This window comes from Nyctereutes procyonoides, unplaced genomic scaffold (assembly GCF_905146905.1).
Source record: "Nyctereutes procyonoides isolate TBG_1078 unplaced genomic scaffold, NYPRO_anot_genome, whole genome shotgun sequence".
Lineage (NCBI taxonomy): Eukaryota > Metazoa > Chordata > Mammalia > Carnivora > Canidae > Nyctereutes > Nyctereutes procyonoides.
Genome location: NW_026575146.1, coordinates 78,245,797 through 78,264,384, shown reverse-complemented (window position 1 = coordinate 78,264,384; position 18,588 = coordinate 78,245,797). Strand labels below are relative to the sequence as shown.

Here is an 18,588-nt window from a genome sequence, read left to right as displayed (position 1 = left end):
GTCCTGGGCCGGACACACAGTAGGCGTCCGATTAGTGAATATCCTTAAGACAACTGAAGAGGGGGTGGGAAAGGAAAGCAATTTTGCAAACTGGTAAGGACTATGTCCGTGTTAGATGGGCTCTAATGAGCACCTACGGTGTATCAGGCCCTGTGCTGAGCGCTTTTACGTGTTTGATTTCAATCAACAACCTTTGAGGTGGATGTGATTCAGGTCCGTTTTACACAAATGTAAAAGTGAGGCCCTGAGAGAAGTACCCCAGGTGTGTCTGGCTCCAAAGCTATGCTCTCAGAGATGCTCGGCCTCTTCCTCTATGAAATAACACTTCTGCCCAGGTCTCCCGCCACCCGATTCACTCCACAGGCCCTGGATCTCCAACGATGCCCACTTCTCACCGCTTAACTTTCTGATTTTTGGGAGAGCAGCCCAGGAGAACTGCGCAGGCGCTCACCTGCCCCCCCCCCAAGCTCCGCCCACGGGGCACAGTTGTGTGCGTGGAGCAACTCGCGGCGCCCCGCCTGAGCGTCAACACGCAGGCGCAAGGGCGCGTGCCCTCCGCTGCCGGCTCTGATTGGCTGCCGCGGGTAAGGGAACCGCCCAATGGGAGGTGTGGATAGTGAGGGGTCCCGCACGCCTGGAGCTGAGAGGGTCTGTGTCAAGAGCGGCGGGGGCTGCAGGAGGCGAGAGAGACGGGTGAGGGCGCCGCGGGGCGGGCGGGGAAGAGAGCGCTGGGCGTACGGAGGGCGGAGGGAGAACGAAGGGGACACCGGGGGACGGAGAGCCGTGGGGCCTGCGTTAGGGCGGGAGCGGCGCGGAGTGGAAGGAGAGCGCTCCTTCCTCTGTGCCCTAGAGCATTGATTCCGCTCGTGCGGCGTGCAGGACCCTTCCTGGAGCCCGCCGCCCCCACCCCTGCCCCTTGCAGGGCGCTCTCGTGCCGCGGACTTGATTAAGTCTGATCGGTGAAAGGGGACGTATAGCGGAAAAGTTCGAACTTCCAGGCCCGTGGTGGGTTCTTTCCCGGAAGGACTTACTGCCCCACTGTGTGAAAAGCCCCTATCCCCTCCGCACCAGTAGCACACAATCCCAAAATTGGGAAAGGAGGAAGGCAGACGAAAAGTCCCAAATTTTAGATTGCTCAGGCCACCTTCTGAAGGGACATTGACAGGGTGCCTACTTTGTGTAAGCCTTCCACCAGGCCTTGGGCCTTACCCCATGGGAGTTATGTTTGGAGTGTGGCTGTAAACAAGGAAAAAGCTGAACTCTGGGGCTCCAGGTCGACTCATTCCTTTACCGAATGGCTGTTGTGTGCAGGGCCGTAGTAACTGAGGTATTAGTGAGGGAGTTGGAATAAGTAGTTAAGAAAGAGTAACGCCTGGGCTTTTAGTGAATCATTTATTCAGGGACCATTTATTGGGCATCGAGTGAAAACAGGGTCACATGCTGGGCTGTGTTATTGTGGGAATTCACGGTCCAATGGGAAAGTTGGCCTGTTGTGAGAAGTGGAAGGGGCACAGGGAAAGTTAAATACTCATGGCCTCACTTCCTGGAGGGAGCATTATTCATTCACAGAATATCTACTGAGTACCTGTTGCGGGCTACAGGTAGTGGTGCTGGAAATACATCAGTGAGGAAGAGACCCAACTTTCCTGCTCTCTGGTAGCTTAATATGAGCAACTTTGCCTGCCTGGCTGTAATCTGAGCTCCACCTGCCCTTTGGAACTAACAGATGAGTTAAAGAAGAGATAGAGACGGTGGAGGTTGGATTCAGAAAATTAGCTGTGAGGCGTCAGTCATTTGCTAAAGGGTCTCTGAGCCCCTGCTGTGTGAAGACGCCTCGGTTGGGTTGGGTTGAGCCCACACATAAAGAAGGGGAGGTGGGGGCACGAACAGGGAAGTTAAAAATTCCTCTCCCAGGTCCATGGTTCTGTTGGTGACATCAACCCCTACAATAAATTAGACCTGCCCTGCCTGCATGGTCAGTCTGGAGAGGAGCACAGACTTGCATCCTGGGCACGTGTTATCTGCTACGATAGAGGTGGCACAGGTTGCCATAGGAACCCCAAGGAAGAAGGAGTGGACCTCACCCTCAGGATGCAGAGATGTCAAAAAAGGCCTCACAAAGGAAGTGCTAGGTAGGGGTTTGCTAGACCAGGAAAGGAGAGAATCTTCTTGGCAGAGGGAATAGCCACAGCAAAGATTTCGGGTTCAGGAGTAATACTCTGATGAACTACAAGTCATGGTTGTTGTATTTGACGTTTCTCAGGTACCAGGGCCTTCATGGTCAGTAGTACTTTTACCTCATTTCACAAGTGGCAGAACAGTGTCAGAGAGAGGAAGTGGTGGAGCTCAGATTCAAGCCAAGGGCATTCTGGTCCAAAGCCTGTGCTCTTGAGCGCTTGGCCGCATCTGTGTGTGTACATACGCTAGGAGGAGAGGTGGTGCCCAGCGAGGGAACTGCACTCAAAGGCAAAGGCTGAGGGGCATAAAGAGACAGGTATTCTTTTTTTTTTTTTTTTTAAGATTTTATTTGTTTATTGGAGAGCGAGAGTGAAAAAGGGAGCACAAGCAGTGGGGAGGGCAGAGAGGGGGAGAAGCAGACTCACTGCTGAGCAGGGAGCCTGATGTGGGGCTTTATCCCACGATCCCAGGATCATGACTGGAGCCAAAGGCAGACGCTTAACCAACTCAGGCACCCAGGCACCCTGAGACATGTGTCCTTAGAAAGGGGCAGCTGGCCCTCTGGGTAAGGAAGGAGGGTAGCATCAGAGGGGGCTGCCCCTGTCTTACAGATGCCCGGCAGCATGGGGCACGTGTCAGCCTCAGAATCCCACGTTCATTGAAGACTGAGGCACCAACACTGGATCCAGGCTTGCTGATTGGAAGAGGCTGGTGAGTAAGGGGATGGGCAGAGAAGCTCCTAAGCCACCTCCCTCTCCTGGGGCCCTGACGTTTCATCAGCTCCCCCTTCTTTTTCCAGGCACTGCCTTCCCCACCATGGCAGAGGTAGCGGCTGAGGTGGCTGAGCTTCCAACACAGATGTCACCAGGGGCAGTAGAGATGGCAATACCAATGTTAGGGGAGATGACAGAGATGTCAACAGAGGTGACGGAGATGACCCCTGGAGAGGCCCTGGCCTCATCCCTTTTCTTTCAGCATCACCAGTTCATGTGCTCTGAGTGTGGCAGCCTTTACAACACACTGGAGGAAGTCCTGTCACACCAGGAGCAGCACGTGCCCAATGTCACCGAGGACGAGGCTCTGGCCACCCAGGATCCGGGCTTGGAGCCAGAACTCCTGGCAGGGTCTGACGATGGGCCTTTCCAGTGTGGGGAGTGCAGCCAGCTCATCCTGTCCCCCAGTGAGCTCCTGGCCCACCAGGACGCCCACCTCCGGGAGTCTGCAAGCCAGATACAGTACCAGTGTGGGGACTGCCAGGAGCTCTTCCCCTCGCCTGAGCTATGGGTGGCTCATCGCAAGGCCCAGCACCTTTCTGCTGCAGCAGCTGAGCCACCCGGGCCACCCCCGCTACCCCCACCGACACCACCACCTCCACCTCCTGCTCCCCCTGAAGTGAAGATGGAGCCCTATGAGTGTCCTGAGTGTTCGACCCTCTGTGCCACTCCTGAGGAGTTCTTGGAGCATCAAGGCACCCACTTTGACTCCCTAGAGAAAGAGGAGCAGAATGGTCTGGAGGAGGAGGAGGAAGAGGAAGAGGAGGAAGACGATGAGGAAGAGACAGAGGAGGAAGAGGAGGCGGTGGCGGAGGTTGGCGATGATGCCACAGGAGGCAACAGGGCCACAGCTGGTCCAGCCCAGGGCTGTGGGGATTGTCCCCAGCACCGGACTTCAGCAGAGGCCCGCCGGCGGCACCGACGGACATCCCGGGGCCCCACATCGACAGCCCACCCCTTCCACTGCAACCAGTGCCAGCGCAGCTTTAGCTCGGCAAACCGGCTGCTGGCACACGGGCGGGCCCATGTCGGCGGCACACACGAGTGTACCACGTGCTCCAAGGTGTTCAAGAAGGCGGCCTCCCTGGAGCAGCACCTGCGGCTGCACCGCGGGGAAGCCCGCTACCTGTGCGTGGACTGTGGCCGCGGCTTCGGCACAGAGCTCACATTGGTGGCTCACCGGCGGGCACACACTGCCAACCCCTTGCACCGCTGCCGTTGCGGCAAGACATTCAGCAACATGACCAAGTTTCTCTACCACCGACGCACACATGCGGGCAAGAGTGGGGCGCCCCCTGTGGCGGCCTCCTCTTCCTCCTCCTCAGCTTCCCCGGCACCCACCATGCCCGCACCTCCCCCGCCACCCCCTGCACCCCCCGCCCAGCTGCCCTGCCCACAGTGCCCCAAGTCATTCGCCTCGGCTTCCCGGCTCTCCCGGCACCGGCGCGCCGTCCACGGACCCCCCGAGCGGCGGCACCGCTGCGGCGTCTGCGGCAAGGGCTTCAAGAAGCTGGTCCATGTGCGCAACCACCTGCGGACGCACACGGGCGAGAGGCCCTTCCAGTGCCACTCGTGTGGCAAGACCTTTGCTTCCCTGGCCAACCTCAGCCGCCACCAGCTGACACATACGGGCGTACGGCCCTACCAGTGCTTGGACTGCGGCAAGCGCTTCACACAGAGCTCCAACCTGCAGCAGCATCGGAGGCTGCACCTGCGGCCCGTGGCCTTTGCACGCGCCCCCCGCCTCCCCATCACTGGCCTGTACAACAAGAGCCCCTATTACTGCGGGACATGCGGCCGCTGGTTCCACGCCCTGGCCGGCCTGCGACTGCACCAGCGGGTCCATGCCCGAGCCAGGGCCGTGACCCTGCCGCCGCCCCGATCGCCACCTCCAGCCCCGCCCCGCCCCCCGAGCCTCAGCAGACCATCATGTGCACCGAGCTTGGGGAGACCATCGCCATCATCGAGACGTCCCAGCCACTGGCACTTGAGGACACGCTGCAGCTGTGCCAGGCCGCGCTGGGGGCCAGTGAGGCTAGTGGGCTGTTGCAGTTGGACACGGCCTTCGTGTGACGTGGCCAAAGAGCGGCAATAAGAGAGTTTGGTTGCAGCAGCAATTGTGGGCCCCTCTGGGGAGAAAGGGGACCACCCCCCGGGTGCCAGCATCCACCCTGGCCTCTTACCCGCTGACTCCTCACAACAGTCCTCCCCAGGTCTCCCTCGCCACTTTTCTCTGACGGGATACCGAAGCTCTGAGGTCTGATGCGATCTGTTCCAGGTCATCCCCACTGCGTTATAAAAGAGGGTCTGCCAAGGTTCTTTGTTCTGTATCCATCACCCTGGTGCCCAGCAATGTCAGGTGAACCTTTCCTGAGCCCTGACCATGTGCTAGGTCTGTGCAGGGTGCTGTCTCATACCTCCTCGGGTTCTCGCTTGTCCCTTAAGCCCTCACCTTCCCCGGACTCTGGGCACCCAGGACTTGGCTCTGCCTTGATCTCTGTGGACTTCCTAAGCTCACTTTTGACAATGTGGAGGGAAATCTGTAGGTACCTAGGGACTCTGCGGCAGGCCAGGTGGTGCTGGAGCTTCAGGAATGACTCAGAGTCAGGCTGTACCCCAGGAGGTGCACAGTGGGGTAGGAGGAACACACAAGTACAGATCGCCTTGCTTTCTGAGTGCGTCTCATTGATTTGTTCAGCCTGGGAGTCCTGCGGCCTCCTTCCCTTGCACATGCTGGGTGACGCTGGGGGCCAGGAAGGAGGCAGCTCTGTCCTGCCCCTGGGCAGCAGGCAGATACCAGCTGCGATGGGGATGTACGGGGACAGTGGGATCCCAGAGCAGGGAGCAAACCCCCACCACCACTACCACTCTAGGAGGGGTAGTCCTTGAGGAACAATTAGGAATCTGCTAACAGGAAGAGAACATAGCAGGCAGACAGCACTGCAAAGAGGGTGAGTTCTTGGTATACTTGGAAAGGGTCCAGTTATTCACAGCTACAATAACAGCAAACGCGACTGCCTAGCCGTGGCAGGCACCGTGGCTAGCACTGTGCATGGATTATGACGCAGCAGGCCTGTGAGGTGATCTCATTATTAGCCCCATTGTGTGGATGAGAAGACAGGGACAGAGACTCGCCCAAGGTCTCACATTAGGCAGCAGTGTCGCTGAGATTTGAATCCAGGGCGGGGGTGGGGTGGGTGCCTTCAGTCCGTGTCTGCCACCAGTACTGCCGAGTAAGGGACTGGAGACTGAGACAGGCATGGCAGCACTCAGAGGAGGCTCTGTTCCAACTGGAGGGAAAGTGAAAAAGTGAGCTGCTGTCACACAGCAGCTGACGTTTGATCGTACCTCGAAAGATCAAAGGTCTGAGGAACAGGAAGAACTTCCCAATTTTTTCAAAGGTTACCTGGGTTGGCAGTCCTTCTTCTGTAAACAAGTAGAGGGTTTATGGCAGGTCCCTGGAACAAGTTCCCGCCAGGCCTCTGCAGACCGAGGTGTTCAGGCAGGGGAGGCCATGGCTGAAAGGCGTCTGTGAGGGAGGCAGGTCTGGACCTGGGAAGGCCAGACTGAGAAGTGGGGGCAGGGTGGGTTAGTAGCGAGGCAAGGAGGGTCAGAAGTGGGGCTTAGGGCTCCCTGACATCAGGGTGGGGCAAGGGGGGAGGCTGAAGATGGTCTAGGAGGGAAAGAATGGGACTGGGCCAGGGTAGAGGCCCCCAGAAGAAGGGGAGGGACAACCTCCGTGACCTCACTGGCTGAACGGATGTGAGCCACAGGAAGGTAGGCGTGCCCGGGGTGCCCCTTGCCCAGACCAGCCTTTCTCTCCTCTCTGGTCTCCTTGCTTTAAGTATTCATCTTACAAACAAGGTGCTATCCAGAGAGCACTGAGCAGGGAAGGCCAGGGATTGTTCTGGGCAGTATACAGATGCCCCCTGGAGCTGGCCTGAGCAGACTGGAGAGTTCAGATGCCATAGGAACAGTCCCTGAACTCTGAGGACACGTTCAAAATTCCCCTTTTGGGGGCACCTGGCTCGCTCAGTAGAGCACGTAACGTTTGATTTCCAGATTGAGTTCAAGCTCCCCCTTGCGCGTGCGTAAACCCCCCCCCCCCCCCCCACACACACAGACTGGATATAGAGCTTACTTAACAAACTCCTTCCCTTTTTCTTCACAATTGAAGTCCGGTGGAGGATGTATCAGTTGCTCCTCAGACCTTCCACTTCTGGGGCCTCCCCCTCACATAGCATCGGCCCTGCATGGAGGAGATGCCCTATTCCTGTGCCCATGCCCCCCCCATCTGGCCCCCCAGCATGTTCTCCAAGCAAAGAAAGAAGCCAAGTTCTCTGCACCCATCTTCCCAGTATCCCTAGATGTGGGCCAGGTATGTGCCATTTAAAACAGAAATGAGAGCTTGGAGATGTGTCATGGTTTAAGAACAGCTCCCCTGCCCACTAAGAGTCCACATCCAGGCTGATGTGGCCTCAATGACCGCTTGTCACCTGGCGTCCTTGTGAAGCCCCAGGTAGCTCGGGCCATGGGACACAGAGCCCTCATGTTCAAGTCTTGACTCTGCCACTTCCACTCAGTGGCTTTGACCCCTGATCCCCTGTTCTCTCAACTGTCACCTGGGAACAACAGTGCCTGCCTCCCTCTGAAGGCAGCCCCCCAACACACACTAAGCCTCTGCTGTGGAGGAGCCAGACTGTTCATCCCATGTGCAGAGCTGAGGCCCGGGAAAGCTGGGTACGCGCATCAGGGCCAGGACTCAGGCAGCCCAGCCTGGGTTCACCCTGCCCCATTGCTGAGATGTCCTGTCCCAGTACCTGGGCACCTCCCTCACCTCTGTGGGAACAAGGCAGCCAGACAGGAAGCAGTTTTTCATGCCAATAATTTATTGAATGGAGGTCTGTACACAGGCAAACCTTACTGTGGAAACCAAGACATCCGGAGCTCCACCACCCCCACGCCCTCAGCCCTCCAGGGTGGGGAGAGGAGGGAGGAGACCTCAGGGGCAGAGGACAGGAGGGGGGACACAGCTGTAGAAGGGGGATGGGCCAGGTTGGACGGTGTGAATCGACGTTTTCTTTAAGAAAAAAATTATAACAATCTATTTACACCCGGGGGGGGCGGGGGGCAGGGAAGGGAAGAGGAATAGACGGGTCCGGTCTGGTTCTATTTACAAGGAACACAGGAGGGGAGGAGGGGTTGGAGGAGTGTAGGCCTGGGAGGAAGGGAGGGGGCCAAGGGGGTAGGAGGTCTCATGCCTCCAACCCCCCGTCCTTCCTACTCTTCCCTCCCCACAACCAGTTAAAATCCTCTTAAAAAGCCCACCACTGGGTGAGGCTGGTGAGGGAGGGACTGGAGGTAGGGACAGGGACTCATTTACCTCTGCCCTCTAGTCTAGGGGCCCAGCCAGGTCAGGAACTTGATGGGCTATGGTCCCCCTTCCCAGCCCCACCAGGGGCTCCCAGATGGAAGGGTGATGGGGGGGGCCCTCAGGAAGAGTTAGTGAGGGGAGCCGTGGCATCGGTGGTCTGCCAGTCTGGGCCGGTCTGAGCCTCACTTAAAGCTGAGGAGGGAGAAAAAGCAGAGTTACCCTGGGCCTCTCCGACCCCGGTCCAGGAGCAGGACCTCGGTGGGGGATACTGGTAGACACGGACAGCTGCCACTCTTAAGTCCAAGGCTACATCCGGCTACATCCGCCAACGCCAAAGGGCCAGGTTGGTCATGGAGTGACTCACCAGGGAGCCAGGCCCCACATAAAAGTGGGCAGCTAGAACTCAGCCCCCACCCACAGCACTGCCCTGAGGAAAGGCAGGCCCACTGCTGCCCAGATTTTCTTCCCCAGGAGACACAGGAAATCGGGATCCGTACAGGCAATGGCCTGTTTTTAAACGTGGGCAACAAATTTAACTGTTTATTTGTGTAAGCCAAACCTATCTCTTTGGTTTTCCAGTTAGCACTTAAACACAAATATAGGGAATCAGACTCTATAAAGGTGGCCGTTTGTGTCGTATACTGTCAATGCTCCACGAGTTCCACGCACATGCAGGGATCCCAGGGGCTGTGGGGACAGGCCTGCCTCCCAGGCTGAGAAAGGCTTTCATCCACAGCAGGTGGCCCCGACTTACCTTGTGAGGATGGAGTGAGGGAGGCAGTGCCCGCTGGGGACCTCAAGTGAGGAGGGATGAGAATGGCGTTGAGAGATGGCTGGATGGAGAGTTCTAGAGACAGGAATGGACAGGCCCAGTCAGGAGGTGGGTGCTGGGAGCTGGGGTTGGGCTTAGGAAGGGGCACCAGGTAGGGACCCAGCTCTTGGCAAGGCCAGCAGACTCTTGTAATCACTGAACAGTTTACATGACAAACCAGAAAGGGCCTAGCACAGGTGATTGCAGAGCATGGGTGAAGCAGTTCCGTGTCTCCTGTATCGGGGCCATCTCCTGAGCACCCCACTCCTAGCTCTAGCACCAAGCGCTCCTCCACAACGCTGTTGGCTCCCTGTACCCCACGCTGTGCCCTCACCTCCAGGACTGAAGTTGAAGAGGGGGGGAAGCGGGCGGTTGTTGGGGAGCTGGGTTCCGTGACATCGCAGTTCGTCAAAGAAGCTGTGGGCGCAGGCTTCCAGAGGGGAGAGCCTCGAGGACGGTGTGTACTCCAGCAGGCTAGAGCAGAGTGCAATGGCCTCCGGCGGCGTTCGAGATTTGAACACCTTGAGGGGAGGGGGACAAGTCAGGAGGGCGAGCGGCCAGGCACCGGGTACTCCTGCACCACACTGCTCCAGGGCCTGACTCCTGCACACCCACTTTCCAAATGAGGTATAACCACTAAGGAGAAGTCACTTTTTTTGCGGTGAACAGCTCACCCAGGTCCCATCACTGGACAGGTCCTGCAGTGAGCCTGTTTCCCCAGCAGAACAATGACACTCTTGAACTTACCACGGACCCTCAACTTCTAGAGAATGGAAGATGCCATAAACTTTGAAATCTGAACAGACCCACTCCCAAACCCTGACTCTATAGCCAGGTCCCCAGACCAGCTGGCCTCCAGAGGGGACGTCGACCTTGCTGCCTGAGCCCCCAGCCCTGCCCCACCTTTGTCCAGGGGTGAGCTTTAATCTGGGGAAACTTGAACTCCGTGTAGTTAGGGTTCATCTCTCGGATCTGTTCCCGGGTTGGTGTACCCAGCACCTGGAGAGAAAGGGAGGGGTCTGAGCCACAGCTCCTAGCCCAAGGCCCTGTCCCCGCCCACCCAGCCACAGCGCCCTCACCTTGATGATCTCCACCAGCTGATCTACCCCGCTGTCCCCAGGGAAGATGGGCTGGCCCAGGAGGAGCTCGGCCAGGACGCAGCCAGCTGACCACACATCTGAAGGGGGTGGGGGAGGGTCAGGGCTGCCCCATCCATCCCCTCACAAACACTTCTCTTCCCCACAGTCATCCTGAGGGTGCCAGGAGAGCCCCATTTTCTCAGCCCCAGCTCAAAGTCCTACACGGTTTAGGGACACGGGAGCCCGCTGTTGAACCTCCAGGTCAGGGATCCCTGGGTGGCGCAGCGGTTTGGCGCCTGCCTTTGGCCCAGGGCGCGATCCTGGAGACCCGGGATCGAATCCCACATCAGGCTTCCGGTGCATGAAGCCTGCTTCTCCCTCTGCCTGTGTCTCTGCCTCTCTTTCTCTCTGTGACTATCATAAATAAAATAAAAAAAAAAATTAAAAAAAAAAAAAAAAAAATAAATGAACCTCCAGGTCAGCCTGACCACGCTGCGCTCCGCCATCCAAGCATTTGCCACCGTCATTGCCTCTCCCCCCTCAGCGACCCCAGGAAGCCCCTGCTCTGCCTCTAGACTCCGGACAGCCCAACATACCTAGGACAGGTTTCTGTGTTCTCTGGGCCCCGAGAAGGTCAAGCCTTAAGTCCTAGGCCTAGCCTCTATCCTGCCCGCAGGAACAGCTACAGGCCGGTAGTCTTGCCCCTTCCCCGGTCTGTACCTTGACCCCCACCCCCCCAAGCACACATTCACACCTAAGGACCATGCAGTTTCTTCATGCTGCCTGGAAATGCTCTCCCAACCCTTTCACGGCCTCTCCTCCCGCCTGGAGGTTGCACTGTCATCCCCACCAATGGGACAGGCCCCAGAGACTCAGGGAAAAAGTCACACCCTCTTGCTGGTCAGCCTTGCCTCCAAGGTCGCTGGCAGCTTCTCACCACCACCACCACCACCACCACTACCACCATCGCCCCGACCCCCACCTCCACCTCGATTTACCCCCTTCCCCCCGGGCCCCCGAAGAGAAGGCTGACTGGGAGTTTCCAGAGCCCACGTGGACTCTGGAGTCAGGTCAGCTTTGAAAGCCCAGTCCTGCCCAGCCCCAGCGGTGCGAATGCAGGCAGGCGGCCTCACGGCTCTCAGCCTCAGACTGCTCATCTGTGAAACGAGCAGGCGCCAGCATCGCCCTCCAAAGTTTGTGAGGACTGGATAAAAGAACACAGGTTAAGCTTGTATCACCGAGCGTGGCAGACAGCACCCTTAATGCAAAAACTGCCATGCCTGCCGCTCCCCACCCACCGCCCTCCCGTAAGTCTGACCAATGGACGAGGTGTAATCAGTGGCTCCGAAGATCAGCTCCGGGGCCCTGTAGTAGCGAGAACAGATGTAGGAGACGTTGGGCTCCCCCCGGACCAACTGCTTTGCACTGTGGGAAGAGGTGGGCAGGGGTCAACAGAAGGCGATGGATGGGGCCCCCCACACTCCTCACCCCTTCAGCCACCCAGCACAGCCCAGGCCAGGCCCACCTGCCAAAATCGCAGAGCTTGAGGACAGCTGTGTCAGGGTCCACCAGCAGGTTCTGGGGCTTGATGTCACGGTGACAAACCCCCTGGGAGTGGATGTAGGCCAAGCTCCGGAAGAGCTGGTACATGTACACCTGGGATGGGCAGGGGACAGCACGACTGCAGTTTCTGCCCACAGAACCTGCTAGAGATCCCCCCTCATGGCTGAAGAGCCCTTCCAAGCTCCTCGCTCCAGCTCAAAAACCCTTCTGCTGCCCCTGGGTCCTCCAAGTTTGGGATGCACTGGGATCACCTGGAGGGCTTGTTCCAACAGGGACCCCGGGGGCCCTGTCCCAGAGTTTCTGACTCAGTAAGCTCAGGATGTGGCATCTGCAACGAGCCCTTCAGGGCTGGTGCCGCCCCCCACTTTGAGACTACTGCTCCAGTCACACACCTCAGCAGGAGCCTGACAGAAACACGCAGACATCACGAAGGCCTTGTGGGAGCCAGTCGCTCAGCTCCGAAACCACTGGCTATAGGAAGGGCTCTGCTTCCTTCGTCTGCCAGTCAAAACCACCCACGGACTAGCCTCTCTCCAGCTGGATTTTCCTGCCACTCTCCCTCCCACCGATTAGAACATAAGTGCCAGGAGAGCAGGGATCTCGATGTGTTTATCACCGCTGCATCCCCTAGGGCCTAGCCCAGTGCCCAGTGTGCAGTAACCGCTCAGGCCAGTTTCCTGGGCCCTCGTCCTCCTGTTTCCACTGCCCTTGGCTAGAGATGCCGCTTCCTCACCCTGCACCTGATGATCTTTCAGAAGCCTTCCTTGATCCTTCTTACCCCCAAAGCAGACAAGCCTGGGGGCCTGTTTCCAGAATTCCCTATGCTCCCTCTAGTACGGCAGTTGCTAGTCGTTTTATAGTTCTTTGTGACAACAGCTGTCTGCTCGGCTAAACTGAGAGCTCTTCCACAGCAAAGCCTGGGTCTCAGTCAGCTGGGCCTCTGGAATCACTCGATGCTGGGTTCAGCACACAGCAGCCACAGCAGAGATTCATCAAACCAGAGGACTCCCCTCCCGGGAGGCAGGATCCCCCAACACCAACCATTGGTAGAGCTCTGAGGCTGCCCTGGGCCCAGGGTTCTTAGAGCTGGCAGGAGGAAGCTGCTCAACCTTCAACCGACCTGAAGCCACCCACCCCTCCCGATGCACAAGGCTGCTGCAGCCTCTGCTCTCTGTATCAGCCCTCCATTCCTTGATTCTTTCATCCATTCATTCGAACGTCTCCTGAGGGACAGTAATAGCCGGGGCCAGCACCAGGCCATGGGGAATGAGCTTGCAGAGATGCCAAAGATGCGTCCTTTCTGGGTTCTGTGGACACCAACATTCCTCCAACCCTGCCTCCTTCCCACTTGCCTCTGCCAAGGCTCCGAAGGCCAGGACTCTGACCTCAGTGTTTCCCCCCTTGGTATTCTCAGGCCCCACCCCAATTCTGGGCCAACTCCACCGCTACTGGGGCCCTGGGCTCCCAGTGTGGACCCGAGCAGTCTCCCCAGGCCCCACTCAGCCTGCCTCCCTGATTTGGTCAGGCCTCAGGGTGGCCTGCCCTCCACTGAGCAAGTTCCATCTGTGGCGGATATGGAGACAAGAGCAGGGAACACAAGGCCTCTGGGGAGCAAAATAAATCTGAAGAGTGAGGGACACCTGGGTGACTCAGTGGTTGAGCATCTGCCTTTGGTGTTATTCTGGGGTCCTGGGGTTGAGTCCCGCATCAGGCTCTCCGCAGGAAGCCTCCTCCTCCCCCTGCCTGTGTCTCTGCCTCTCTGTGTTTCTCGTGAATAAATAAATAAAATCTTAAAAAAAAAAAAATTTTTTTTGGAGGATAAGGGAACCCACAGAAGGCAGGAGGATCCAGGGACCCTGGCTTTGTAGGCCTGGGCCCCAACAGCCTGCCAGACTGCCCACCTTGACATAGATGATAGGGATGGTCAACTTGGCCTTGGTGAAATGGCGGGCCACCCGGTACACTGTCTCGGGCACGTATTCCAGCACCAGATTTAGATAAAGCTCATCTTTCTGCAGAGAGCAAAGGAGAGGTGTGAGGCGCTGCTGTGAGGAACAGGCGGGGAAGGGGGGCGGGGGAGGGAAGGCTCATAGAGGGGGTAACGGGGGAAGGACTGGCAATCACGAGAAAGACAGGCAGGAACATGGCGGGGAGTCAAGGTGGAGGACTCCCCCGCACACCCAAGGTCTCACCTTCTCCCCGCTGGAGTAGAAGAAGTATCTCAGCCTTACAATATTGCAGTGGTCCAGCTTACGCATAATCTGCAGCTCTCGGTTCTTGGGAGCAAAGGGAAAGTGCCTCAGATGACAGCCTGACTCCCCTCACCTCCCCGGCGCCCTCCCCACAGCCTCGCTCCCTCACCCCTGCAAGTAGAGCCAGGCAACCACTCCTTACATCCCAGCTGCAGGGCCCCTCTGGGGCAGTCCCTAATTCCTCGCCCTAGGAGCTAAACCCAACCTACAGATGAGCTTTCTTCAGCCCACTGCTCAAAAATGTCCAATTTGTTGCTGACCTTTGAAAACCAAACATCTTCACGTACAAATTCAGTTTCCCAGCTGTCTGGGAAAGGCCCAAGTGACAAAAGACAAGTACTGGCCACTAAACTTACCCTGGTCCCCCCTCCTCTCTACTGCTTCCGCTAGAGGCATCTGGGCCCTGGAACCCTGGGCCTGGATCCTAAGGCCCAGGCTCCAGACTTCCACCTTCCCAAAGGGGATCCAGCCTCAGCCTCTCCTCCAAGACACAGTCTTAATCTCTTCCCTATTCTCTGTCCCCCTGAGAACTCCTGCCCTCAGATCCCTCTCACCTCTGGTACTCAACACTAATCAAATTCTGACCCACACCCTGGAGCTCCTCCTGCGGTGGCAAGGAGGGGTTCTCCCTGCCAAAGTCCAGGCCGAGACCTGGTTCCCTCCCAGCCTAGGGTCAGTTCATTCATATCCAGACTAGCCTAAGCTCTAAAATGCCAGTCCTTGCAACACCAATCAGCCCTCAACTTCCACCTCCCCCATGTCCTCCTTGTTCCCTGGGCCTCCACTAGGTTATAGGGCACAGCTGTGTGAAGGAGGAATGGGGGACAGATCTCCCCACCACGGCACGTGGTCTGGTGAGTGTGGGGCAGGCTGCATTTCACCCTGCACTTGGCCAAGCACCTGGGTCAGGGCATGACCTTCACAAACACGGTCATCACCTCTACCAGCTTCCTGCCCGCTCTGTGCAGAAGGGTAGCTTTGTGCGTGAAGTGGAAGGCTTCGGAATCAGGCAAGCCAGAATCTAGTCTTGCCCTCAAGTCAACTCTCTTCTACAAGTCTCAGTCTTAGACACCGATACCTACCCTCAAACGATCTTTACGTGAGTTAGATAAGAACTTGCCCTTGTTACAAAGCACTTCACGCCAATCCAAAAGCCAGTAAACACCATCCTGGGCTCTCTGGGAATCCGCATGCCTATCTTCCACACAATTCATTCCCTTCTCTTTCCCTGCGCTGGCCCATGTTCAGGTCCCCTGTGGAAAGCCAATTCCAGCCCTCTCGCCTATCACACCTGGTCACGCTTCCTTGTCCCCACTTGCTACCTTGAACCTTTTGTCCTGGAGAACCTTCTTGATGGCCACCAGTTCCCTGGTCTCAGCCAGCCGTGCCTGGTACACGACCCCAAATGAGCCATTGCCAATCACTTTGATGTCTGTGTAAGCCACCTCCTGGGAGCGCTCCGGGCCTTGGCCTAGAGTGGCTACCACTGTGGTCACCTTCCCGCTGTCACCTGGGGAACAAAGGGGACACACAATCCACTGACCATCCCCCTTGCCACCACCCAATCATAGGGCTGTGGGAAGGAGGGGAATCACTACAAGGTGCTCACTAGGGGCCTCCTCATCCCCTCATCTTGGAGCAAAGATGGGTGTCAGATGCCTCCAGGTGTACTTTCTCCTTTTCCCTCCAGGGAATGCTAACTCCTGCCTCTTCTTCTGTGGGAGGACACTGACATCTAAACCTCTTGCTGTTCAAGCGTTGATAAGCTGTAATTTCTATGCCTGATAAGCAGCAAATCACTGGTCCCTCTTGGTTCGAGGGCAGCCTCACACTCGCAGATGTTGACTCCATCCACTCAGAGCTTACTGCCTGCTGGGGCCCCCTCCTGCCTGGGGAAAGCCTGACCCAAACTCTTCCATTTAATACAGCAGCAACCCTAAGGTACTTTGACTTTCAGCAAGCACTAGTTTTTCTCACAGCTTGGGGAACAGTGACCTCTAAGTCCTCATTGGTAGAGCTGGTAACTGCCACTGGTTTTCGGTGGCAGAAAGGACTCCTTCAGGCTTAAGTGCCAGTGCCAGGACTCTCACTTTTTGGGGAGAGCTAGCCCGTCCCAAATACTTTGGGGTTAGAAAAAGTGCCGACATGACCTCCTCATCTGTGTGGCCCAGAGCCCTAGACCCTTTCATGTATTTGGAGGGGTCCCCAGTGGGCAAGTACTGAGTTGTGAAAATGGCGAATCTGACCTCCGTTAACCAGGGGCTAGCCAAGCCTCAGTCCTCCAAAGGAAAGCTGTAATCCCTAGCTCCATTCTTTAAACAGCAGCAAACTTTTGTGGTGTTCTTAGAGAAAAGTGGCCCCTTTACTATGAGGAACCATCAGACCCCAAAGAAAAGGAGTCACTGATGAATCAAATCCATTTTGAGGGGGCAGTGACACCTTTTGGAAGGAGATGATCCTACATAGCTGTTCTTCCACAGCCAGTGACACCACACCTCAGAACATGGGTTTAACCCCAGATCCGTATCCTAAGAAGAACTGTGACCCTCCCTGACCCTGTTTCATTTTTGTGGAAGAACACCCACCACTACAAGTTTTTCATTTTCCTTGGTGTTTTGGGTTTGGTTTTTTGGTTTTTGTTTTGTTTTTTTGTTTTTTTGTTTTTTTTAGCAAATTCTACCCTCAATGTAGAGCTTGAACTCACAACCCTGAGATCCAGAGTTGCATGCTCTACTGACTGAACCAGCCAGGCGCCCCAAGCCAAGCTTTCAAAAGAACACTGACTATAGACTTGGTCTGCAGAATACAATGATTCCTAGTTTGTCCTTTTTTCTAAGAAGCAACAATCATTAATTTCTACCACCGGGGATACAGTTTTACCTATTACAGATGGGATGATGGTAACTGATCTTACGTTTTAAAAGGAAAGACTGCCTGGGTACCAGGTTTGGGAAGCCCTGGCCCAATCCTTCCGGGCCAGAGTAACCCCTAAACCATTTCCATGTGATATTTACTCCAAATCCCCATCCTCTAGAGGAGAGCAAATTCAGACCCCCCTCTTTTGAGGTGATGGTAATCTCATTCTTTTTGGGAACAATAACTCTCTAGCCCCATTTGCAAGCGATGACTCCTGATCCTGTTGTCTAATGGATGGCAACATCAGATTCCTGTTTTTGAGGCTTAAGGATCCAAGCCCCAGGCATCGGAAGAACAGGAACCTGTGACCCCTGTTTTGTGGAGAATTACTAAATCTAATCCTAAACTCCAATTGATGGTAACCCCTCAAACCCCTTTCTCTGGGAGAGGGAGAGCTCAGATCCCATCTTTGGGAAGCACACTGAGCTGGAGCTCCTATCTGGGCATACAGAAGAACCTGATCGACGTCTGAAGGGCTTCAGGAACCCAGATCTCCACCCCCCACGGACGCTGCTAATACTCACGGCCCAGCTTCACTCCGGGCGGCGGGAAGCTAGTGCCCGCACCCGGGCCGCCGCTGCCTCCTCCGCCGCTGCCGCTGGGGCCGCCCCCGGAGCTCGAAGCCCCCACGCCCCCACCCATGGCTCCGACTGACGCCTTCCCACCGCCGCTGCCGCCCGGGCCGGAGGCCGAGCCCCCGGGGCCGCCACCGCCGCCGCCGCCTCCGCCGCCTGGCTCCGCGAACGAGCTGGTCCGCGCCCGGCCCGAGCCCCCAGGGCCGCCCCCGGAAGGCGCGCCGCCGCTCATGGCGCCGAGCGCAGGCCCAGGCCGCGGGGCTCGGGCTGCCCGGGCTGCCCCCGCTGCCGCCGCTGCCGCCGCTGCCGCCGCCTCCCCCGGGCTCTGGCCTCTTCCAGGCCGCGCCGCTCGGGCTCCGGCTCCGGCCCTGCGCCCGCCGCGGGGCACGCCGGGAGATGCAGTCCGCCTGCCCTACGCGCCGCCGTCGCCGCCCTCGGTGGGCACAGAGAACCGCGGGGCACGCCGGGAAATGGAGTCTGCAAAGGCTTCAGAGCTGACCGTAGGGGATGACGGGTCGCGCTGCTCGTCAGGAAATAGATTCTTAGGCAATAAGTCAGCCGACTGTGTAGACGGCGGACCCTGAAGTACTTTGAGAAGTGGAGTCAGAGTCACACACTCGCTCCACTGCAGCAACTGCGAGCGCTAGATGTGCTTCAGAAATGCAGTTGAAGCCACTCTTCGGAGAGCTTTGTAGGCCTGATGCACGCCGGGAAACGGAGTCCAGACGCTCATTTAGTCTATTGGTTGTGTATGCCGGTCAGCGCCAGGTGCACTGTGGGAAATTGAGTCGGCGCCGGTGCATCCGCAGATATCAGGCCGTGAAGCAAGCCGGGAAATGGAGTCGTCGCCACGCCCTCACCGCATTGCAGGTGTACCGCGACTGCCAAAGTACGCCGGGAAATGGAGTCCCATGTGCTCCCCAAGCCCCAAGTGGACACTGCTATTACGGAGATAGGCTAGGAAATAGAATAGGTAGGTACGGCGTTCCTCTGCCCTCTTATGGTGGGCCGCAGTTCCTACCGGGAAATGTAGTCGACACCAACGCTTCGGAGTAGTTGCCACAGTG

At 57.2% G+C, this 18,588-nt stretch overlaps 2 protein-coding genes across 2 annotated transcripts; one reads left to right on the top strand and one right to left on the bottom strand.

Annotated features, from left to right (window-relative positions):
- The first annotated feature begins 626 nt into the window (after positions 1-626).
- Positions 627-5,627, top strand: ZNF526 (zinc finger protein 526). Its single transcript, XM_055310507.1, is given in 4 exon segments — positions 627-693; positions 2,790-2,889; positions 2,978-4,849; positions 4,852-5,627. Coding segments are annotated over 2 exon segments (2,028 nt in total). The 5' UTR covers positions 627-693; positions 2,790-2,889; positions 2,978-2,994; the 3' UTR covers positions 5,025-5,627.
- A 2,191-nt stretch (positions 5,628-7,818) lies between these two features.
- Positions 7,819-18,175, bottom strand: GSK3A (glycogen synthase kinase 3 alpha). The gene is made up of 11 exons (XM_055310508.1): positions 17,471-18,175; positions 15,353-15,540; positions 13,971-14,054; positions 13,680-13,790; positions 11,741-11,871; positions 11,534-11,640; positions 10,216-10,313; positions 10,040-10,135; positions 9,471-9,657; positions 9,080-9,172; positions 7,819-8,517 (listed from the first exon to the last, which is right to left on the bottom strand). Exons 1-11 carry the CDS (start codon positions 17,751-17,753, stop codon positions 8,444-8,446), a joined length of 1,452 nt encoding a protein of 483 aa, XP_055166483.1. The 5' UTR covers positions 17,754-18,175; the 3' UTR covers positions 7,819-8,443.
- Between the last annotated feature and the right edge of the window lie 413 nt (positions 18,176-18,588).